This window comes from Herpailurus yagouaroundi, unplaced genomic scaffold (assembly GCF_014898765.1).
Source record: "Herpailurus yagouaroundi ecotype Mexico unplaced genomic scaffold, PumYag 163, whole genome shotgun sequence".
Taxonomy (NCBI): domain Eukaryota; kingdom Metazoa; phylum Chordata; class Mammalia; order Carnivora; family Felidae; genus Herpailurus; species Herpailurus yagouaroundi.
Window position 1 is genome coordinate 23,585,316 of NW_024412404.1, and position 25,865 is coordinate 23,611,180.

The 25,865-nt window shown below is 35.7% G+C and overlaps 1 protein-coding gene across 9 annotated transcripts in view; it reads left to right on the top strand.

Annotated features, from left to right (window-relative positions):
- Positions 1 to 25,865, top strand: part of CCSER2 (coiled-coil serine rich protein 2) — a 200,576-nt gene that overhangs the window by 164,466 nt on the left and 10,245 nt on the right. For 4 of the 9 annotated variants that reach the window (XM_040485604.1, XM_040485612.1, XM_040485611.1 and 1 more), the window contains one exon: positions 1,896 to 1,985. In XM_040485604.1, the coding sequence (XP_040341538.1) occupies positions 1,896 to 1,985 (90 nt within the window). Of the gene's footprint in view, positions 1 to 1,895; positions 1,986 to 18,761; positions 18,895 to 24,815; positions 24,856 to 25,865 lie in introns of all 9 variants that reach the window. The other 5 variants (XM_040485605.1, XM_040485607.1, XM_040485610.1 and 2 more) reach the window with 5 other exon arrangements.

Sequence of the window (25,865 nt, forward strand, 5' to 3'; positions counted from 1 at the left end):
TCTTTCTGGCCTGCCAAGTTTCAAAAGAGAGATCAGTCACGAGTCTTATAGGTCTCCCTTTATATGTGAGGGCACGTTTACCCCTTGCTGCTTTCAGAATTTTCTCTTTATCCTTGTATTTTGCCAGTTTCACTATGCTATGTCGTGCAGAAGATCGATTCAAGTTACGTCTGAAGGGAGTTCTCTGTGCCTCTTGGATTTCAATGCCTTTTTCCTTCCCCACTTCAGGGAAGTTCTCAGCTATTATTTCTTCAAGTACCCCTTCAGCACCTTTCCCTCTCTCTTCCTCCTCTGGGATACCAATTATGCGTATATTATTTCTTTTTAGTGTATCACTTAGTTCTCTAATTTTCCCCTCATACTCCTGGATTTTTTTATCTCTCTTTTTCTCAGCTTCCTCTTTTTCCATAACTTTATCTTCTAGTTCACCTATTCTCTCCTCTGCCTCTTCAATCCGAGCCGTGGTGGTTTCCATTTTGTTATGCATTTCGTTTAAAGCGTTTTTCAGCTCCTCGTGACTGTTCCTTAGTCCCTTGATCTCTGTAGCAAGAGATTCTCTGCTGTCAGCTATACTGTTTTCAAGTCCAGCCTCCCATCTATATTAAAAGTTACATCCTATTACAGTGCATTCCACAAGACTCTTAAGTTGCCTGCTTATATATTGAATTTTGTTTCTGTGACTATCGCATTTCTTAGGAATGGAAAAATGTCTTTACTATAGATATTTTTGCTTGCAATTAGATCTTGTTTTATATATGAAAAATGGAATGATCTGATTACAATTAAGAAAAATTACAAAATATTTAAAATATTTTTAGGGGCGCCTGGGTGGCGCAGTCGGTTAAGCGTCCGACTTCAGCCAGGTCACGATCTCGCGGTCCGTGAATTCGAGCCCCGCGTCAGGCTCTGGGCTGATGGCTCGGAGCCTGGAGCCTGTTTCCGATTTTGTGTCTCTCTCTCTCTCTGCCCCTCCCCCGTTCATGCTCTGTCTCTCTCTGTCCCAAAAATAAATAAACGTTGAAAAAAAAAATTAAAAAAAAATATTTTTAAAGTAGGCACATAATTTTAACTTGATGCAGTAATCAAGAATTTACTATGTAGATTTTCCTACAAGATAATATGTTTACCTCCAGTGGGGTTGTTTAATAAATAATACGGGCATAGTCCAACTTCACACTAGGGATAAACTCTTATTATCAGTTTTTTCATTCTTTTTAAAAATTTGGTATTTATTTATTTGAGAGACCAAAGTTTATACAATAGGTACATTGCTTTGTGTTGTATAAATGACTAAATGAGTATGCTGTGAGTAGAATCATATGTAGAGAATTCATTTGTGAACTGAAATGGTCAGATGGATCTTGACAAAAGTCAGAGATCCTTCAAAGTCCAATAAGGTTAACACATTATTAAGGAGGCTTAAAAAAGCACTACACGTATGAATAGATAACCTTACTTGTGGACTGGTGGTATTTAGTATCTAGTAGAGTTGTATCAAAAATGAATTTAAGAAACTGTGGTGGTGACTAATAGTACCATTGTAGTTTAGAGAAATAAATTAGATTTTGCAATTGTATTCTTTACGAACTGTATATTGCTGTATATATTATACATTTATATACATAGTACTATGTTTATATACATAACATCATAGATAATGTGTTTATGGATAATGTAAGAGGTTCCCAAGGTTAATTTTTACTATTCAGAATTTTAGCTTTACTGACTAACTGTAGAACCCAGTCTTCTGAATAAGTTGGGAAACTTCTGAATAGATGTGGATGTTTGCCCCTTTTTTTGTGGTACTGGTCTTTTACCCTTTAAGTGAGCCTATACTTTGTATGTATATGTATGTAGAGAATTATACTAGTATAAAAATTTGTGGTTTTATTCAGGCAACTCGGTGTAACTGCCACCAAAAATTTAAAGAGGAAAAATGCACATATGCTGAAAAATATACTCAAACACCCTGGAGAAGAATTCCTGTAAGTAACATATGCCCTTAACCTCTTCTCATGTCATTTATTCTTTTGATGTTTGTTCCACTCTTTTTTACTCTAATCTAATAATTTTGAATCTGCCATGGCTGTATTTTTTTTTTTTTTTTTTTAGGTAAGTCGAGTTTTCTTGTCTCTTAGGTGTTTATGTGCTTTCTAAAGCTTCTCTGTGTGTCTTATATAATGAATGTGCATTTAATTGCTTTTCCATTCTTCACACTATAGCCCGTTTTATTTGAGTGTCTAGTCTCCTCATTGCTTGTATTTATGAGAGTAATATTTCCTCATGCCCTAAAAGAAATAGAAATCCAAAAAATGCAATCTTCCCTCTTTAGCAGCATATAGCTCTTTGAAAATATATGATGTAGCATTTTATTTTGTTATTGAAACTTTTCAAATATATTCTATCATTATAATTACTTAAGTGTTGAGGTTATTAAGAAGTATAAATTTATTAAGATGCAGATTTGTAGGCATAGTTAGGGAATGGTTTCTTCTGAACAGTAGAAAGTAACCACGTGCTCCGTGCTTCTTGTTTTTCAAAATATATTTAGTCTAAAATATACTGACCATAATTTAATCTGAGTTCTAAAACTCAGTTCAGGGTATGCCTGTGCCAGAGAATCATCACATGGCCATCTAGTCATCATGATCCTGTTGTAGGGTGCCAGCTAATAAATATTTTTTTGTTAAGGGAATGCCTTAGAAAGCCACCTTTGACGCTTCTTTTGCCTTACTTTAGCAGTGGAATCCTATTAACAAATGAACAAGGAACCATAGTGGTTAATATGATCAATAGTCCAATTTTTAAGGTTTAGCTATGGCTTTAAAGCTTACAAGATGCTTTTTTCCATTTCATCTAACGAGTAATTTTTTGTGTGTGCTGTATATAAGGTATGATGCTAATAATTAGTTTATTCAACAAAAATGTGAGCCTCTCTTAGTTATTAGGCTCTTGCAGTAGAAGTAGGGAATTGGGGAAGGAAATACACAGACAAATAAGGATTCCTTCCTCCATTAGCAAGTGCTTATTAAAGGAACTGGTGATATGATACAAAGTGTAGTGAGTTCTATAAGGTTCCAAAGATTGGGAAAGACCAGTTGGAAGAATCAAGGAGCTTGGTGAAGAAGGCCAAGATTGTAGTTGAAATCATAGAAAGTAAAAGATGCCAGTAGGCAGAGATGGTATCATATTTCTTTAACGTCAAAGGGTGTGGAACCTTACCTGATGGAGGAAATTGGAAAATAAGATTATGCCTCTTGCTTCTAGAAGTTCCATTTTCTCATCCTCATGGGAGTCTTTATACAGCCTCTGTCTTTTTTGACCTTACTGTTCTGAAAACTGGCTATTAATCAGACAAAAGTAAATGGTGCAAAACAGTCCCAAGACATTGCTGAGTTAGTTATACTGTAATTTTGGGTGAAATGAAGGTCAATTTTCTAGCATAGCACTCCTAACAAACTTAGGCTTCCTTGTCATCTGTTATTATAGGAATCACCTGGCTTAACACTTTTGTCTTATAGTTATCTAGTTAACAAAAATCAGGGAGATTAAATCACATATTAAAGTTTCCATAATTAACTGGTGGTTGAGATATTACTCTAACTTTAAGCTACTGACTGCTAGTTCAAGGTTCCTTCCCCCAAAGGCCTTGAAGGATTGAGAGAGGTTTTGCAGATTGAATGGGAGAAATATCCTTGACAAAAGGAACAGTACAAGTAAAGGTGATGAGGTAGGAAGATACATTTAGGCAGTAGTTAAGTACATGATTTTGGCTACAACACAGTTTTATTTATTTTAAGGAAATAGTTGAAGTTGGTGTTAAAGCCCATTTGAAAATAGAATTCAGGGGCGCCTGGGTGGCGCAGTCGGTTAAGCATCCGACTTCAGCCAGGTCACGATCTCGCCGTCTGTGAGTTCGAGCCCCGCGTCAGGCTCTGGGCTGATGGCTCAGAGCCTGGAGCCTGTTTCCGATTCTGTGTCTCCCTCTCTCTCTGCCCCTCCCCCATTCATGCTCTGTCTCTCTCTGTCCCAAAAATAAATAAACGTTGAAAAAAAAATTTTTTTAAAGAAAATAGAATTCAAATTTTTATCCAGGAATTACTGGAAAAGTAATTTTACTGAGTAGTATTTAGTTAAATACGTAGTTACATATATTTATTTACTTAGTTAAATAATAATTATTAGTTATTAACATTAAATATTGTATTTATTCTCTGATTTTTCTTTTTCTTTTGGACTTAGGATTCATTTGAAATAAATTCTTTTAGAAACCATTTATTATAATAATAAAGATTTTCTTCTCTCTTCTAAAAGTTACACTTGATTCTACATGTTCTTTTTTTAGAAGGAACCCAACATATTTAAACAAGATGTTGATGATGGGGAGGTACAATGGGATTCTTCTTTGGCAACAATGAGTTTGTTAGGTAGTGATTTGGGGGTATCAAAACATGTTATATTTAAAAATCTCCAAGGTAACATTTTTTTGATCTGGCTAAGCTTATGGAAGATTGCAAGTTATAGTCTGAGTCCTTGGTTCTTCACCATTCTGTGAATATCTTGGGAAATTTAAATATGCTTCTTGACACTGTCTGAGTTAGTTGAGGATCTGAAGCAGAATCTACTTCAGAGATTTGTGCGGGATATGTAAGCATGTCCTCTGAACATTTCCTGGTATCAGAGGAAGAAATCTGGTTGTAGTAGAAAGCAGAGAAGGATGGTAGAGAAGAGAGAGATACTGTGTATAATACAACCATTTATGAAGTGGAAAGAAACATGAAAAGAAATAGACACTTTGGGAAGAAGTGAAGGAAAATAAAGAAGATGGATTTTAGAAATAGGGAGGGAAAGAAAGAGGGAAAAAGAGATAAGAATGAGCTGTACAAGGGGCGCCTGGGTGGCGCAGTCGGTTAAGCGTCCGACTTCAGCCAGGTCACGATCTCGCGGTCCGTGAGTTCGAGCCCCGCGTCAGGCTCTGGGCTGATGCCTCAGAGCCTGGAGCCTGTTTCCGATTCTGTGTCTCCCTCTCTCTCTGCCCCTCCCCCGTTCATGCTCTGTCTCTCTCTGTCCCAAAAAATAAACGTTGAAAAAAAAAATTAAAAAAAAAAATAAAAAAAGAATGAGCTGTACCAGAAGATGGTACCTTCAAAGGAGAGCGGATAAGTCTGCTTTTGCTGAAATATTCTCATCTGAGGGACAAAATACCCAGATAAAGTGGTGAAACGGGTAATGTGGAAAGAACAATAATGTGGAAGGTATCTAATCACTTACACAAAAGTAGTTGAAGACTAGAAATACTAGTAAAATAGTGATTATGTTAGAAACCAAGATTAATTTTAAATCCCTAAACTTGACAAAAGTTTATTTTTTACAAAATAGAAAAGATAAAATTGGAGATCTTTATCACAGACCCATCACAAAAGTCATGTCAACCGTTTATAATTTTCAAAGGAAAAGTAGTTTGTCTAGTTCCTAGCAGCATGATATATATAACTATTAGAGAACTCCACTCCCTCCCTTTTTTTTCTTGCTTGGGAGAGAAGATGAAAAATTAAATGAAAGGAACATTACAACCTAAAGGTTTGTCTTAAGAGGACACTCTTCTAAGTCCTTTTTCTTTTACGCTATGCCTTCCTGATTTGGGAGTGGGCAGCGTAATTATTAGTTAATTTTTACGTGAGAATAATGACCTGATTTTATACTTTGGTATGCCATTTTCTCCCAATTGGGTAAGTGTTATATTATTACTCTTATATATTTCTGAAGGGAATTAAAGGATTTGTTTCTTTGTAGAGTTCTTTTATTTATTTATATTCACTAATTGCTTATATATAACGTATGCCACTAGAAGTATTTTAAGTGAAATATACATATACTTTGGTGTTTAAACAAATAATTAGGGGCACCTGGGTGGCTCATTCGGTTGAGCATCCGACTTCGGCTCAGGTCATGATTTCGCGGTCCGTGAGTTCGAGCCCCACGTTGGGCTCTGGGCTGATAGCTCAGAGCCTGGAGCCTGTTTCAGATTCTGTGTCTCCCTCTCTCTGACCCTCCCCGTTCATGCTCTCTCTCTCTGTCTCAAAAATAAATAAACATTAAAAAAATTTTTAAACAAATAATTACAATGTGATCATATAACTATTTTTAATTGGTTAGTGTTAGTCATTTTTAGATATTGACCATTGAATATGGCCTGTGTTCCAGTGACCCAAATGCTAACTGGAGCCACCTGTATAGCTGAGACATCACATTCTAGCTGCATGTATTTATGGCAACACAATAAGAATTCTATTATGTGTATCTTTACACTGATTTTTAAACAGTTACACTATAACTTTCGTGGACACATCTGAAACCATTAACTGAAAAATAGAATTGTTTTTCAAGGCTAAGAACAAATTAAATATGACTATCTTAGCAACTGAGTGACTTATCTAGTTGTAAATTTAAGGGTATCTAAATCTGTGCCCTCCAGTACCAAATGCCAGAATTTTAAAGGAAGTTTTAAACCTTTGTTTAAAGTATCCACTGATAGGGGCGCCTGGGTGGCGCAGTCGGTTAAGCGTCCGACTTCAGCCAGGTCACGATCTCGCGGTCCGTGAGTTCGAGCCCCGCGTCAGGTTCTGGACTGATGGCTCGGAGCCTGGAGCCTGTTTCCGATTCTGTGTCTCCCTCTCTCTCTGCCCCTCCCCCGTTCATGCTCTGTCTCTCTCTGTCCCAAAAATAAAATAAACGTTGAAAAAAAAATAAAGTATCCACTGATAGAAGCGAAGTTTACCTATACTATAGTTAAAAAAACAAGTGATACCACCAAAGTTTTCTACTACTGGGATCCATTTCATTTGTGTGATACAGAATTTTAATTTACTGACTTGTACATCAAGGGTGTAGGCAGGACATAAAGAGATTTTGCTCTTAGAAATTTAATGGTAGCAATTAGTGAGAAATGGATGATCCTATTAGGTTTCTCGAAGCAAATGATCAGGGCATCTGGGTGGCTCAGTCAGCTTAGCATCTGATCCCAGCATCATGGGATTGAGCCCCACATTAGGCTCCACACTGAATGTGGAGCCTGCTGAAGATTCTCTCTCTTTGGTCTTCTCTGCCCCTTTCTCCTTCTCTCTCTCTCTCTCTCTCAAAAAACAAAAAAAAAGCATCTTGATCAAATCAGTCTTTCAGATGAAATTAATCAGGAGAAATTAGCTAGAGATGTAGATTAAGAGCATAGGGGGGACTTGAGTGTATGGACAGAAATCTTTACTGATAAAGCTTTATCTACTAGGAAAGCTCACTGTTGCAGTGCCAAGTGCTACAAATCCTTTGGGAGCAAGTAAGTTTCCTAAGGAAGTTTCCTAAGCTCTCCCAGAAGAGGGAGAAATAAGCAAACTAATCATGAATCAGGAAAAGTTTTATCTCCTCATTGCTAAGATAAAAATCCCCCACACTCTTAACTTCAGGTGGAAAGTCTTGTGTGTTCTCACCTCTGCATTAAGAAAAAGCTGTTTGATGGGAGAGCTACAAGTGTTCTGACAGAATTGGCTCACAGTTCCTTGCCTTATCCCACACAGAGTTCACACAAATGGTTGTTCTGTTTTTTAAGTTTATCTATTTATTTGAGGAGAGAGAGAGAGAGCAAAGGAAGGGACGGAGGGTGAGGAGAGGATCCCAAGCAGGCTTCGTGCTGTCAGTGAGCTAGACATGGGGCTCAATCTCACCAACGGTGAGATCATGATCTGAGCCAAAATCAGGAGTTGGACGTCCAACCAACTGAGCCACTCATGCGGCCCTCACACAAATGTTTTTATGTGAAGACTTGGTCTCAGTAGGCTTTATCTTGAGAAAAATGAAGTTGCCTCTAAAACCCTGAGTTCAGACACTTCTGTTTTTCAGGGGTTTTTTTTCCTTATTTTGTTTTTGTTTCTGTTTTTTTTATGTCCCACCAATTTTAAAGTGTAATTAGAATATCATGCATATTATTAAACTAGTTGTCAGATATCCCAGGCATGTTTTTCTAGAAGTAGATTTTATTTTTCCCTTTGGATTGAATATATTTATATGCATACCTACTGCTCTTAGTTTTTATACACAACCATTGTGGTTTCTCTAGCAGAAAGCATCTCATATCTACCATTTCGTCTTAAAAGTCATCAGAAGATTTAAAGTAGATTTTGATGAGCAAAATGTACTTTCTTGGTTAGAGCTTAGGGAACTTCATGACTTCATGGCATCAACTAAGACAGAATTAGGCACTTGCTGCCTCCTAGATTAGTGCCCCAGTAGAAATGTACTGTGACCCACATTTGTAAATGTCCTAGTATCCAAATTAGAGTGAAAACGGAACAAGCAGATTTAATTTTTTTAAGTTTATTTATTTATTTTGAGAGAGAGAGCACACACATGAGAGGCATGAGGGGAAGGGCAGAGAGAGGAGAGAGAGACAATCTCAAGCAGACTCCACACTGCCACAGGGACGCTATCAATGCGGGGTTCAATCTCACAAAACTGTGAGATCATGACCTGAGCTGAAATCCAGAGTCATACACGTAACCAACTGAGCCACCCAGGCCCCCTGTGGAATTAATTTTAATAAAACATTTTATTAACCCAAGAGTACTATTTGAGCATGAAAGCAATATAAAGAAGATATTGAGATATTTTACATTCTGATTTTTTATTTTTTACTGGTACTAAGTCTTTGACATTTGGGGGGTATTTTGCATTTAGAGTACATTTCCTTTCAGACCAGCCATAATTCAGTTCTGTGTGGAGGTCATTGGATTAGGCTTTAAACCTGAACTAAGTAGCAGGAATTGACCAAATAAATAAATAAATAAATAGTACATTCCTTCAGCTTTTAAACCATAGAGCCATTTATTCATTCATTCAGTGAACTTTGATTAGTTTGTTCTATATTTCAGTCCCAGTGTGCTAAGGGTTTTAGATGCTAAATCAAAGATATTGCCTGATTCTTAGTTTATGATATTCATGAGCAGATAGCAAAGGACACCTGAGAGGACAGGAGAATGAGGCTCTTCTTCCTGGACCAGAGGATAGTGGACATGTGTTCCAGATTTGGGGACTAGACCTGGCTTTCAACTCCATCATACAATTTCCATGACTAACGGCAGACTTCAGTTCAGGAGTGTAGTGTGTTCCAGCACTCACTGCTGGAACAGCTCCATGCATTTGGGAACTTGCTTTGCTTCTGCTGTCTTTTTGCTGAAGATCAGGTCTCTCACCCTTTCCTTACATCTTATAAATCCTAAATCTTCTAAGTTTCTAAGTTAGGTTCTTCTCTACAAGTTCTCTTTTGTTGTGGAAACACTACTAATAGATATAGAATCATGGGGAGCCAGTGCCTACTCTTAGTGCTGCTGCTTAGTGTTGCTCAGATATCTGTTGTTTCTGAAGTTGCCTGATCTCAAGGTTTAGTTAGTCGTGTATTTATTTTATAGCTAATTCAGTTGTTTACTGTTAAAAGGAGTACATAGTCTTTCTTATTTTCATACTCAGGGAAATTACCTTTATAGAGATGAGAATATCTTTAAACATGTTTTCTTTCTCTCCCTACCAATGTAATCAGCATTTTAAATAGTTTTCCTCTGTATTACTCTAAAGTGCATTATGGTTTTATTCTTCTCTTTTTTTTTTTTTTTACTTTTTATTTTAAATACTCACAGATTATAAAAAGTTACAAAAATAGTACAGAAAGATCCCTTGTATGGTTCACCCGTTATCCCACAATGATTAGGGGATTTCAAACCCAGGAAACTGACATTAGTATTTTTGTAGTTCTGTGCCATTTTATTACTGCTTAGATTCCAGCAACAACCACCATATTTAAGATACAGAATTATTGTGCCACTATGAAGTTTTGCCTTGTGCGCTACCTTTTAAGAGTCAGGACCATTCCCTTCCTCTACCATTCCTAACTCCTGGCAGCCACTATCTGTTTTTCCATACCTTTAATTTGGTGATTTCAAGAATTTTATGTAAGTGATATTATATAGTGTGTGACCTTTTGAGATTGGCTTTTTAAAAATTTTTCTAACATATTATTTTATTTTTTGAGAGACAGAGCACGAGTAGGGGAGGGGCAGAGAAAGGGGGAAACATAGAATTCAAAGCAGACTTCAGGCTCTGAGCTGTCAGCACAGAGCCTGATGCGGGGCTTGAACCCATGAAGATCATGAACTGAGCCAAAGTCAGACGCTCAACCAGCTGAGCCACCCAGGCACCCTGAGATTGACTTTTTTCACTCAGCATAAGGAAATTCATCCAAGAAGTTGTGTCTATCAGTAATTTGCTCCGTTTTATTGCCAAGTAGTATTCCATGATATGGATGTTCTATAGTTTGTTTAACCACTTTATCTATTGAAAGACATCTTGATCATTTCCAGTTTTGGGCTATTACAAATAAAGCTGCTGCGAGTATTTGTGTAGAGGAAATTTTCATTTCTCTGGGATAAATGCCCAGAGTGTGCATTCTGGGTCATATGGTAACTCCGTATTTAGTTCTCAAAGAAACTCCCAAACTGCTTATCAGAACAACTGCTGGAACTGATTCTCATCAACATTGTATGAGAGATACAGTTTCTCTGCATATTTTTTTAAATTTATCTATTTATTTTTGAGAGAGAGACAGTACGAGTGGGGGAGGGGCAGAGAAAGGGAGAGAGAGAATCCCAAGCAGGCTCTGCACTGTCTGTGCAGAGCCCAACATGGGGCTTGAACTCACGAAACTGTGGGATCATGACCTGAGCCAAAATCAAGAGTCAGACACTTAACTGACAGCCTCCCAGGTGCCCCTGGTTTCTCTACATCTTTATTAGTATTTAGCAGTGTTATTTTTTTAATTTTAGCCATTCTGCTAAGTGTCTAGTGATATATTAGTGTGGTTTTAATTTCTATTTCCATAATGGCTAATGGCGCTAATGTCTTTTGTGTATTTAACTTGCCATTTTCTTCTTGAAATACATCTTCATGTCTTCCCATTTTGTAACTCGAGTTTTAATTTTTTTAATGTTGAATTTTGAGAGTTCTTGATATATTATCCAAGTCCTTACATAAGAGTAAAGTATGTGGTTTGCAAGAATTTTCCCCTTATTGGGGAAATCTTCCTCACAGAGTAATTCAAGAGTAAAATATCTTAATTTTTATGAAGTCCAATTTATGAATATTTTTTGTCTTTCACGGATTGTGCTTTTTGTGTTATGACTAAATGTTTCACCAAGGCCAAGACGTTGAAAAGTTTGTTTCCATCGAAGATGTTTATACTTCTACATTCTGCATTTGAATCTGTGATCCATCTTGACTTAATTTTTATGTAAGATATGAGGTTTAGGTCAAGGTTCATTATTTTCCTCCCAGTATCCAGTTGCTTTGCACCATTTGTTAAAAAAGACTATACTTTCTATGGGGCACCTGGGTGGCTCAGTCAGTTAAGCATCCAACTCTTGATCTCAGCTCAAGTCTTGATCTTGGGGTCCTGAGTTTGAACTTGCATTGAGCTCTGTACTGGGTATGAAGCCTACCTAAAATAAATAAGTACATTCATACATACATACATACATACATGCATACGACCCTTTCTCTGTTGAATTACTTTTGTGTTTTTGTCAAAAATCAGTCAACTATATACTTGTGGGGATCTGCTTCTGATTTCTCTGTTCCATTTATCTATGTATCTACCCCTCCACCAATACCTCACTGTCTTGATTGCTGTAACTATATAAAAAGTCTTGAGTGATTCCTCCTACTTTTTCTTTTTCATAATCGTTTATATATTCTAATTTATTTGCTTTTCCACATAATTTTAGAATTAGCATGTGTTTACAAAAATTATTGCCAGGATTTTGACAGAAAATGTGTTATACTTAAATATAATTTTGGAGTTAACATCTTTAATATATGTTGAGTCTTCCCATCCATGAATAAGGTATAGCTCTCCATTAATTTAAATCATTTTTTGTTTCTTTAACCAACATTTTCTAGTTTTTAGAATACAAGTTCTTCATATGCTTAGATTTATTATGTATTTCATCAATTTGAGTTATTGTAAATGGCATTGTCTTTTAAATTTAAGTTTCATGTGTTCATTGCTGGTATTTAGAAATACAATTGATTTTTGTATATGGATCTTGTATCCTATGAACTTATTAAACCCACAAGTTCTGGGAGTTTTTCCTGTAGATCTGGATTTTCTACATGGACTATCCTGTCATCTGCAAATATGAACAGTGTTTTTACTTTTTGATCTATATATCTTTTCTTTGCTTGCATTATGCCACTGGTTAGAACTTCCAGTAGTAAGTTGAATAAGAATTCTGAAGGTGGGCATTCTTGCCATGTTCCTGATTTACGGGGAAAAGCATTCAGTCTTTCACCGTTAAATGAATGTTAGCTATAGATATTTGAAAGATGCTAGTTGAGGAACTTCCTTTCTATTCTTCATTTGCTGAGAGTTTTCATCATGAATGTGTGTTAATTTTGTTAAATGCTTTTGCTATACTAATATATACGAACATATGTTTTGTTGTTTTGTTTTGTTTTTTTTTGCTTTAGCCTACTGATTGCATTCATTGTTTTTGAATCAATCTTGTGGACCTAAACCCCATTTAGTCATGGTATATAATTCTTTTATGTATTTCTGAATTATTCACTGGTATTAAGGATTGTTTACATTTATATTTGTGAGGAGTAATTGTTGTTTTGGGGTGGGGGTGTACTGTCTTTGTCTGGCTTTGTTTTAGGGTAATTCTAGCCTCATAAATGAGTGGGAAAGTATTTTTTCCTCTAGTTCTGTTTTCTGGAAGAGATTGTGTAGAATTGGTATTAATTGTTTAAACACTTGGTGGAATTCTCCAGTGAACCACCTAGGCCTGGAGATTTCTTTTGCGGGGGGCAGGGTTTAAGTTTATTTATTTATTATTTATTTTGAGAGAGAGAGAGAGAAAGAGCATGAGCTGGGAAGGGGCAGAGAGGGAGAGAGAGAATCCCAAGCAGGCTCGATATCACAAGCTGTCAGATCATGACCTAAGGTGAGATCAAGAGTTGAACAAACGCTCAACTGACTGAGCCACCCAGGTGCCCCTGGGGGAGTTTTTTAATTGTTATAGACCTATTCAAGTGATTTCTTTCAACTCAGATGAGTTTTCATAGTTTGTGGTTTTGATGAATTCATCCATATCTTCTTTTGTCAAATTTACGACTATAAAGTTGTTCATAGTATTGTCTTGCCGTCTTTTTAATGGCTGGAGGATCTGTATTGATACCCTGTTTCATTCCTAATTTTGCTAATTTAAGTCTTCTCTTTGATATTCTTTATCATTTGCAGTGATCTGTCAATTTTGTTGAACTTTTCAAAGAACCAACTTTTTATCTCTTTGATTACCTCTGTTTTTCTGTGTTCAGTTTCAGTAGTTTCTGCTCTTCATTGTATTCTTCTTTCTATTCATTTTTTTCTTTTTTTTTTTTTAACATTTATTTATTTTTGAGACAGAGAGAGAGACAGAGCATGAACGGGGGAGGGGCAGAAAGAGAGGGAAACACAGAATCCGAAGCAGGCTCCAGGCTCTGAGCCATTAGCCCAGAGCCCCACGCGGGGCTCGAACTCATGGACCGCGAGATCGTGACCGGAGCTGAAGTCGGACGCTTAACCGACTGAGCCACCCAGGCGCCCCCTTCTTTCTACTCATTTTTGGTTTATTTTGGGTTTTTTTCCCCCAAGTTTCTTAAGGTACAGTTCAGCTTGTTGATTTGTGGGGTTTTTTTTTTTCTCTTTTCTGTCACTACTTTAGCTGTGTTCCACAACTTTCAGTATGTGTTTCTTTTGTATTCAGTGTGTGTGCATGTGCACACGCATGTGTGTTTAATTTCCTTTGAGATTTCTTTAATCCATGAATTGTTGAGTAACCAAGTGTTCGGAAATTTTTCTGTCATTTTTCTGTTTTGGATTTCTAATTTGATTCCATGGTGGTCAAAAACACATTCTGGAGGCGCCTGGGTGACTCAATCAGTTAAGCATCTGACTCTTGATTTCAGCTCAGGTCACGATCCCAGGGTGGTGGGATTGAGCCCCACGTTGGGCTCCATGCTGAGCATGGAGCCTGCTTAGGATTCTCTCCTCCCTCTCTTTCTGCCCCTTCTCCATTTTTTTCTCTGTCTCTCAGTCTCTCTCTCTCTGTCTCTCTGAAAATGAGTATATAAACTTTAAAAAACAAAGAACTTCATTCCTTTAAAACACACACACATTCTGTGTGGGACACCTGGGTTGATCAGTCAGTTAAGCATCTGACTCTTGATTTCAGCTCAGGTCATGATCTCATGGTTCATGGGTTCGAGCTCCATGACAGGTTCTGTGCTGGCACTGATAGCATGGAGCCTGCTTGAGATTCTCTCTCTCTCTCTCTCTCTCTCTCTGCTCCTCCTCCACTCACTTTCATGCTCTTTCTCTCTAAATAAATATATTAATAAACTTTTTTTTAAATGTCCCCTTTATATTAAAAAAACACCTTTTGTGCAGTTTTTCTTTTAGTTGTCGTTTGTTTTATCGCCTAGACTGGTAAAGGTGGTAAGTGATCTATGGACTCTTAAAAAGAATGCATATTTTGCTGTTGCTGGATGGAGTATTCTATAAACATTGATTAGATCCTGATTGTTGATGATGTCCTTGAGTCCTCGGTATCACTGTTGATTTTATTGTCTAGTTGTTTTATCAATTATTAAGAGAGGGGTGTTAGATTTTCCAGCTGTAATTGTGGATTTGGCCATTCAGTTCTGTCAGTTTTTGTTTCGCGTGTTACACAGTTCTGTAGTTTGGTGCATATACATTTAGGATCACTATGTCTTTTTGGTAGATTGACCCTTTTATTATTTTATAAGGTAATTTTTTATGCCTGGAAGTTTTCTCTGAATCTTCCTTTATTTGATATTAATATAGCCACTCTTGCTTTTTCTGTGAACATCTCTTAATGAAGCTATGATTGACACCAAGGAAAGTAAGAAAGCTATTATTACTCTCAAGATGCTTATATTTAATAGAAGAATAATAGAAATATTCAAATCAATATAATGAAAAGCAGAAGAAAAATTCCCTGAGACAAGTACCACCAAATGATGTGGGTTTTTATAAACAAGAGTGATCATAGTTAATCTAGGTAGAATCCGGAAAAGCTTCTAGAGAATGGGTTTGAAATGGGCTTGGAAGGCTGGATAGGAATTGGGCAGATGGAGGTGGAAAAGTGGAAAAGTGAAGTAAGTAAAATGAGTAATATTTTTGCCTTTCTAGTCATAAACTCAAATGACAACTGTTCAAACAGTTTATTAAATGGGTGCCCCTTGGCAGTAGCAGGCAGAGCTATTTATGTGTTTATTTCACAAGGTTGTCTCTCTTTCCCTCTCATGCTCACTCTCTTGGGTGAGTGAAGATGGGTGTCATCAGTTTTATTTCTAAGATTCTTAGGTGCTTGTAATATGCATTCAGGCCTAATATTATAGCTTCATCTCTAGGTAAATACAGTAACTTCATTTAATGCAGTTTAAATCCATAAACAGTTATTAAGAGCCTGCTGTGTGCCAGGTAAAGAAGGTAGGACATTTAACATCCTTTAAAACTCCTGCCAGGTTTGGGGTGCCAAGATGGCTCAGTCAGTTAAGCTTCTGACTTGGGCTCAGTTCATGATCTCATGGTCCATGGATCAAGCCCCTCATGGGGCACTGTACTGTCATAACAGCTAAGAGCCTGGAGCTTACTTTGGATTCTGTGTCTCCCTCTCTCTGTGCCTTTCCCTGGCTCATGCTCTGTCTGTCTGTCTCTCTCTCTCAAAAAATAAAGAAACATTAAAAAATTAAAAACAAAAAAACAAAAAACTCCTGTCAGATTTTTAGGTATCATGACAGATACTTACACTAAAAGTATTTCAAAGAAATAATGAATTATCATGAGAGACCATTTGATACAAAGTTGTTTCAAATGCCATATATGTAGAATTATACAATTAAAGGATAAAAATGACTGGAGTAGGGATTAGGACAGGTATGTGAGTAACTGATAAGAACTAAAAGTGAGAAGTTTCTTAGAGATAAACTATTCTGTCTTAGTCTGCTTGGGAAGCTATAACAGAATACCATAGATTGGGTGGCTTATAAACAATAGAAATCTATCTCCCATGGATTTGGGGGCTGAGAGGCCGAGGATCAAAGACACTGGCAGATTCAGTTTCTGGTGAGGGCCTTCATAATAGACAGTCATCTCATCATGTCTTCTCATGGTAGAAGGGATTAGGGAGCTTTCTGTGTTGTTGTTGTTGCTGCTGCTGTTGTTTTTTTTAATAAGGGCACTAATTCCATTCATGAGGGTTCCACCCCCATGCCTTAATCACCTCCCAAAGTCGCTACCTCCAAATACCGTCACACTGGGGAAATACATCTCACCATCAAATTTTGGGGGAACACAAATAATTCATTCTATAGCACATTCCAGTCTTTCATCTTACAAATGATGAAACCGAGGCTCAGAAAAATCAGTGACTTTTTCAAGGTTGCAGGACTTATGGAAGATCCAAAGAAAAACACAGTTCCCCTGGCTCCCAGTTAGTACTATATTCACAGAACTCCAGAGAGAATTTATTTCTTTGAAAAGGAATCCCTGACTGCTAGTTGAGCTTATGTACAAAATCCCTATCTGAAAGTGTCTTTACTCAGAGCAGTGGCTGGCCTTGGTGATACTCATAGGAAAAGTGCATGTCCCTTCTTGGTTGAGGACTTGTTTTGTGTAAAGGCTTTGAACCAAAACATTTCTGAAACAGCAAAATAGAATTGTATCAGGTAATATTTTTGGAGAGCACTGGGGATCATCACCCTATTAAATATTTTGTAAGCTATTTTTGCAAACATCTATGGCCAAGTTAGTGGAGAAAAGATAATTTCAAAAGGTAGGATCTTATTTAACTAGGATATTCTAAAGATCATTAATTCCATGTGGTTCCTTGGAGCTGTTTTTCCTCTTCATTAACATAGAAAGTGGATCATTTTGGTTTTGTTTTATATGAGCAGTGTAGCTACGATTACTCTTAAATTTAAAGGAATACCTGATTATATTGAACTGAGCCAAGAAATATTGATAAACAAGTGGGAAAAATTTATTTCGACTAGTGTTTATGAAAACTGTAAACACCAATAAACTATGTTAGTAATCTTCTAATAAATTGTTTCTCTGTCCAATTAATTGGTCTAAAAATTATGCATACTTTCTTTTGCAAATTGAACTGGGTATGATTTACAGCTCATTTTCCTTGATGATTTGTTAGTGTTTTAATAGTTTTATTTGTGGATGTATTTCAGTTGGTGAGGAGGCCAGGAACAGACCTGAGACCCAATTTTGTCCTATTTGTGGGACATTGAATAAATTTTTTCTTGCTTGATGACCCAAGTGAGGAGACTGAAGTAAATGCCATTGCAGATGTTTTCCAATTCTGATAATCTGTTATTAAGTAAATCTAAGAAGCCATAAATTATTCATTTTAAAAAGCATGCCTGCACTCTTAGAAAACAGTATGGAGGTTCCTGAAAAAATTAAAAATAGAACTACCCTACAACCCAGCAATTGCACTGCTAGGTATTTATCCAAGGAATACAGGTATGCTGTTTTGAAGGGACACATGCACCCCCATATTTATAGCAGCACTATCAACAATAGCCAAAGTACGGAAAGAGCCCAAATGTCCATCGATGGATGAATGGATAAAGAAGATATGGTGTATATATATATATATACACACACACACACACACACACAATGGAGTATTACTAGGCAATCAAAAAGAATGAAATCTTGCCATTTGTAACTATGTGGATGGAACTAGAGGGTATTATGCTAAGCGAAATTAGTCAGAGAAAGACAAATATCATATGACTTCACTTATATGAGGACTTTAAGATGGAAAACAGATGAACATAAGGGAAGGGGAGCAAAAATAATATAAAAACAGGGAGGGGGACAAAACAGAAGAGACTCTTAATATGGAGAACAAACAGAGGGTTGCTGGAGGGGTTGTGGGAGGGGGAGATGGGCTAAATGGGTAAGGGGCTTCAAGGAATCCTCTCCTGAAATCATTGTTGCACTATATGATAACTAACTGGAATGTAAATTTAAAAAAATAAATAAAAAAAAAAACCATGCATGTTTAACCTGTGGCCTGTATGTCACATTCTTGACAGTACTCACTCTCAAAACATTCTCAGTCTTTTTAATGCTGTGTTGGTTCTGCTATCTTCAACCAGTGTTCTTTATTTTACCTGTTAATCTTCTGAAAACCTATGATTTAAAAAGAAGTAAACATTTTTTGTATGATAGTTTTTTTTTTGCTGCCTGATTTATATAATTGATGCAATTTCTGTGTTTAATACTTAAAAGTATATCTCCCCTTTTAAATGCTTTCAAATTTTGCAAAAGACTGGAATCTGCTGTTGTAAAAAAAGCTATAATGATAAATGTAATGTATACCAGGAAGAATATATATTTTTTATTTCTTATGTGTTAACTATAAATATTAGGGGAAAATAATTTTTTAATATATGAAAAATACCTAATTTTCAATTATGATGTATTTTAATCATTTGAACTACCTATATTTAAAAAAATGAAATCTGTCTTCTTATTAACACTATTGTTATTTTTTTTTTTAAAGTATGACTTTGGTTTCTCTATTTTTCGGTTCCCTTTTTTATTATACCTCCCCACCCCATCTCTCTCTGCACAGGGTGGGTATTCTGCTCCCTCCTTCTCTCCTTGGCAGGGCTCCTTCCAGGGGATCCCACGGACTGTTCCGCCGCACCGCAGACAGAGTGAGTCTGTGTCTCTCACTCCTATCCTGCTCTGGCTTCCCCTTCATGGTATTGCCCTTCTGCATGACCTATCCCTTCCCCAGCACCCTCTCTCCTGTCCAGAGTGACCTGCAGGCATGTGCTAAATCAGCACTCCCTGGGCTCTCTTCTCTTAATTAACTCTTCCTTTGACTGCATGTGAATAGACATCTACTTAGAGCCTTAGGAAAACTACCTGAAGTTAATTTCATTCTAATACTGTTTAAACCTATTGCCAGTGACCCAGACCTGCTGACATGCATCTGCCTTTAATGTATTTTCTTTTTTAGTGACCTTGAGATATATGAATAACAATTTTTTTAATCTAGTTATGTTAAAAAAAAAAAAGTACACAGTTCCTACAGTGATATGGCCAGATGCATACTATTGAGGGAGCAGGCTTACTAGACCATTGCACATTTCTTTAAATATTTCCTAATCAAAAAACTTTGATTGCATTTCACTGTCATCTAAAAGAAGTCTTTTTAATCATTCTTCAAGAGTATTTTTTAACAACTAATATGGTTTTATAATTCATCCAGTTGCTTTACAGTACAGAAGAAAATGGCTTTTGAATATGCATGATTTACTAACATTTCTAATGATTTAGTAATTGACTTAAGAAAATTTTTGTTTACATTAAATCTGCTTTCCTAAACAGTGTTTATGTTATATTATGTACTTAAGTACACCTGGTAAGTTGGTTATATTTTATCTTTTTTGAAAAGTCACCCAAAAAAAGCTAATATTAATGAAAAAGAGATATTAATATTGTCAATCAGTCACTTTTATGCCTTCTCCATGGATTTGCCCTGATTTTTGATTCACATCAATTTTTTTATAAATTGTCTTTATCCATGTAAAGTATGAAAGGTCCAAAAGGGAGAAATTTTAAGCAGTTAAAATTAGGAAATGTGATTTATTCAAATAAAAATTCATTTATGGGAATTTGGAAAATTATGAGGTATCAGCATGAATTTGAGGCAAAGTTTGAAGCTTATTTTTTGGCTATTAACATCGCCCTCCCTTCTGTGTTTTCTGTTTTATTTTACTTATTTCTTTTTAATTTTTTTTTACATTTATTTACTTTCGAGAGACAGAGCGTGAACAGGGGAAGGGCAGAGACAGAGGGAGACACATTATCTGAAGCAGGGTCCAGGATCTGAGCTGTCAGCACAGAGCCCAATGTGGGCTCGAACCCATGAACCGTGAGATCATGACCTGAGCCGAAGTCGGAAGCTTAACTGACTGAACCACCCAGGCGCCCCTGTGCTTTCTGTTTTAAAGAAAAATAGGATTGGAACTTGTGGGTGGCTCAGTGGGTTGAGTGTGCAATTCTTGATCTCGTTCTTGGTCCCAGGGTTGTGAGTTCCAGCCCTGCCTTGGGCTCCGTGCTGGCGTGGAGCATACTTAAAAAAATAAATAAATAAAAATTAAAATGAGCATAAAGAAAACTAGGGTAGAAAAATAGGCTTTTATATCAAATTATTTATTACCAAGTTAATTTGTTTAATTGAAGCACCAAGAAAAGGGATTTTTCCTCCTCCTCATCTTCCTCCTTTTGCATCTCCCACCACCTCTGTAGCCCTCCTTTTTCTTCTCTTTAAGTACTTTCCTTTCCTCTCTCCTCTATTTTGATACCACTAGCACATAAGAAATTACATTAAAATGCTAGTAAACGAATCTGAATTTCAAAGGGCAACTATAACATGATAATATATTTTTTGGCCTGCAGCCAGTAAATTGCATGGTTTGACAGATTTATCTCAGATTAACATTTCTGCCTTGAATTTAACCCCTTGTAGTTCTTCTCCTTTCCTCTCACCATTTTTCTCCCTCATTCTCCTTCCCTTCAACTAGCTATAATACGGAATTGAAATTTAAGGTTAATTATTCTGTATTGCAAACAGAGGTTTACATTTGTTTTCAAAACATGTTTCTCAGAAACACTCATTTCACTAGTTTCTTACTTGTATAGCTTTAGAATTTTCTTGTCCCTCTGTTGAGTCATTTATTAGTCCTCCATTTTCAAATGCTTCTTCCTTTCCTCTTGGGTCAAAAGCTACCTTTTATTTTCTAACTATGAAGCAGCACTGTCTATCAACACTATCAAAATTCTGTCTTTCTGCCTTTTCTAGATCAAACCTTCTTTCTCTGCATCTTCAAATTAATAAGAAGAAAGTTTTGGGTAGCCACCTAGAGGATAATACACCAATATTGGAGGTTTTTTGGGGGTAATAGCTAAGAGAACTGGCCCTGAAACTTGGTCATTGAGACTTGTAAGACCCTATTTGTGGAAAGTAATAATTAGAGGACTTGTTCATGGCTTTTTGATATTTCTTACTGAGCTGGGAAGGTTCCTTTAGAGGAAAAATATGTTCTAAACTACTACACTGTTTTGGATTTCCTCTGAAAACTAAAGCAGCTTATTAGTAAAATATTATTAATTTAAAATTTTAAGAGTATTTTAAATGTCTTTAAAGTATAGAATTTCTGTAGAATATGAAATATAGAATTATGTAAATTATAAATGATAAAATACAGAATTTAAAATTTTTAAAGAAATTTTAGAATATTAAATTATTTTTTTAATATAGAAAAGGAGAAGGTTATGGAATACAGTGGTTTTTATCAGGTTTTGGAATAGATCTCCCCCTTCCTTCACTAAACTTATATTTATTGAAATAATGTTTGTCTCTGTGTCAGTCAGTATATGATTCCTAGGGCTGATTTTTGAAGAGACTAATTCTGTAAGTGATGGTAGATAGTTGAGAGAGTTCCCCTTTATTATAATCTCTTTCATAGTAAGTTCTTTCCAAGGCCCTCTTGAGCATCAATATAAGTAAACTGCCTTTTTTTCTAAATGCAGAAGCAAGGCAAGCTTGGCTGTTAGTCTCAGGAAGGACAATCTGGTTTTCTTTTTGTTTTTAATTAAGAATAGTAGACCTTCCAGCATAATGAGATAGCCTGTTCTGGATATGTGGAGAGTGAAATAATTAATGTTTACAGGGAATGTTTAGCTCTGGTGACTCCAGAGAGCTGCATTGGCCAAGGATGTTCTTGCTGAATTTAAGGATAAGTCTAAGAAAATCCTGGTGTGTGTATATGTGTGTGTGTGTGTGTGTGTGTGTGTACATACACACACACACACACACACACACACACACACATAATATATATTTTCTTTCTCAGGAAATTTTGACTTATATTTCTTTTTTTGAGTATATTACTAATCTCAACTGGATGATGCTTCTCTTCCAATTTCAAATTAAATTTTTCTCTGGGTTAGTAGAAGATATCTACACTTAGACATAGAAGGGGTCTTCTTATTGTCTTAACTTCATTCAGCTTTTGTCCAAATATTTTAACTAATACTGGTTTCGTCTTTTTAATTGCCAATTGTGTAAAATTAAAATGATAAATAACCCACCTCATAGTAGGAAAATTTGATTTAAAAAATTGCTTTTAGCGAGTAAAAAGCCTTAATGGTAATCTCAAGTAGCACTTCTTGCCAGAGCATATGCTTTTAGGAATACTTGACTTTTCAAGAAGTATGTTTTGAAATAATGTCTATTTATTGTCATGCCTAAAAAGACTGTTGAATTAGCTCTTTAATATCTTGGCTTGAAAGAATTTACAAATCTTATCGACCTAACCTTCCATGTGCAGTAACTTAGATGAGGCAAAATTTGATTTTAAATAACAAAAATAACATAAGTTTATATACATGTGTCTTCATAGCTCAGCAGTTTCTTGATGTAGTGTTAGTATTGCCTGATTTCTAAATTTATAGTATAATAACTAACTATATTCTGCCCAGAATAACATTAATAATGATGATTACATTGTCTTATATCCTCCTCCTCTTCTTACTTTTATAACCCTCAGAGGATATTTCACAAACCTTTTTGACAAATGACACTTACAAATTCATTTTATATCAACAACCCAGTATATATTTACTAAATGAAATTATGTATTTACAACCCAACACACGTGTGTGTGTTTAAAATTCAGATAAAAGTTGTATGAAATAGTACTTTCTCTTAGAACATATAATATTCTCATTTTCCTCCCAATTTTTGGTTTTGCTTTTTTTCACATAGCATCATTACATGAACATTTTTCATATAGTAAATATTTCTTGAAAACATCATTTTAATGGATACATGATAATACATTATGTGGATATACTATAATTTTCATTAATATTAATTTAATTAATGATTAATCATTTTAATTAATATTATTGAGCATTGATGTTGTTTCCAATTTTCCCTATGAAATATATGCTTACAGTGCAGTTTATTCTTGTGTATAGATCAGTATCATCATCTCTCTTAGGTAGATTACTGGAAGGGTGTTACTTAAACAAAGGGTGTGTGCACTTTCTAGAAACACTTGATGTATATTGTTGAGTTGCTAAACGTGTTCATAGGGTATACATTAACATGGCTCAATCTGGCTCTACCATGTGACTGTCCTCAATTTTATATGTAAGTGCAGCGTTAGCTTCAGTGCTTTAATGAGACATTAGCTCTGGGAGTGACTTTTCATAAAAATAAAATATTTTTTAGTGAATTGGTAACTAGAGTAACTCAGTAAAAACTGAACAAATAGAATATGGCACTCTGTCCTTTTTTGCAGCTAATTTCAAGTGCTGTTTATTTATTTTCAAGTGCTGTTTAGTCTTTGGTTAATTGACTAGAAATGTGCATCAAACTCATGGTCCAGGAGGCTGTCCCATAAACTAGTTTCTCTGGGAACTTTCCCATATGAAGAAACCCAGCAATCGCTGTTTTCTGTATAAGCTTTTTAAAACAACCTGCTCTGTAGATTGTGGGATTGTTTTGTTAGTCATATTTGTTGTATCATAATGCCTGCAGTATCTTACTCTGGATAAATATACCATGCTTACTGGTCACACCAATGGACTTGTACTATTATGATGTTTAGTTTTATTTTCTGAACTCTGAATCCCAGAGGTAAATGCTAATAGGTTCTGTGTCTTAGAGATAAAGACCCAGGAAAATTAAGCATCTCAAATTGATTGTGCCTGTGTAGTAAATGCTTACTTAAGTCAATAATCAGTTTAATAGTTTTTAAAGAAGTTCACTGATCAACTTACAAAAGCTATGGAACTCCTTATCTCAGAATTTGTTTATATATAATTTCTATTTATTAATCACTTATCTACTCTAAATTCTCTGAGATCTAGAGGCACCATTATGAGATCTAGAGTTATGAATAAGAGCATTCCTGGTTCCCAAGAAACTTTCAAAAGTTTCATGTGAATTATAGAACAGAATTCTTTGAATCTAGTTATGTTAGGCTAGGAATCCGGTCATGTCTTCCATCTTTATAGTGATGTGTGGAGACCTTGCTTATTAATTTAGAACATCACATTTAAGACATGAAGATCAGATTATACTTGAACTGGTCTTTAATGTAGCAACAGTAATAAAAGTAAAAAACATTAGTTTTTGAATTGTATTGAATTGTATTTAGTTTACAATGTGCAAGATTCTGAAACTATTAAAGAAATAATTTCTACTTGCTTTGTAAGGGATACATGTGGCTGAACCATTTTAGATCTACGGAGTATGAATATTAAGTTGTATCAAAATTCTATCTGTATTTTAACTGGTAAGATTCTTCAAATGATTCCTTTTAAGTGTGAGAAGTTTTACATAATATTGTTATGTGGTTATGAATATTTACATTAACTTGCAAACCTCTTTAGCAAGAAAGTATAAGTTTATTAAAAATGTTTTTATTTTATACAAATATACTAAGTAAAATAATACTGCCTAGGAAAACACAACAAAAGCAAAGCAAATACTGTTGGCTGCTATACCCAGTCATGGCAATTCCTTGGTGTTATGTGTGGTCTCTGACACCATTGTCCTGTCTTTTTCTTGTCTCTGCTCTCCCATTATGCCATTGGCAAGGAGTTGAGAAGTTAGTCCATTACTTCTCTGACAAAGCGTGGTACAGTACAATTTCAGATTTTTTCCTACCACCTTCCTCATAGTCACTCTTGTTTTTGTTTTTTCCAGTTTGCATGATGCATGTCAGAGCCTGCATGAAAATACAGGCATGTTACAGATGGGTCCATTTCCATCTTCCTTTTATTCTTTAAAATGTATTTAGTAATAATAAACTTGTATGTAACAAGAAAATAATTTTAGGTAATTCCTGTGTCTGCTATGCATTGTTACACTTTAGAACACTTCCTGCTTTCTACCTTATAACACTTGGACATATTTTTCTCAGTCAGGACTTGATGTTTCTAGCTGCCATCTTATCGTTGGTAACTCTAGCACAAAATGTTTACAGAAACTGATAGGAGTATTTTTTTCTTATGCTAATGCTAGAAATCTTTGAAATGGTATGAAACAGTGAAGGTGAAGTTTTTTCTCTGTGATGAATGCTAATTTGCCTTTCCTTTTATTCAGTTTATTTCCACCAGTAGGTCACTTGCAACCACTTTTTTCCAAAAATACTGCTACATAGTGTGGCTTGAGTTTGGTGTCTGAGACGTCTCCTGTGTAGGATAGATCAGTTAAGAAAGAAAGTAGGGCATTACCCAGGAAAGTTAGTATCTGAATGTCGGTATTGAATTTGCCTATAAAGTTTTTAAAATAAACTTCTGGCTACTTTTTAAATAATGTTCTGGCTATACCACATATTCTGAAAGTTTGTGAACTCATTGGAATTACACAAATAACAGAATAATACAGTTTTAGTGCTACATTTTAAATTTCCTCGGTTCAAATTCTGGCTTGGCCATTTGCTAAAATGTGTGAATTTCAGTGTCACTTAATTTCTTTTAACCTCAGTTTACTCATCTACAAAAATAAGACTGTACTTTCCACTGATGGTCTTGTGATAAGTAGAGATCATGCATGCAAACTTAGTGTTTGATTATTTATCCCTGGAAAGAAGGGAAACTGTTCTCTCATAGCCCAGAATATAGCATTTCTCAGGTATTTGTAATG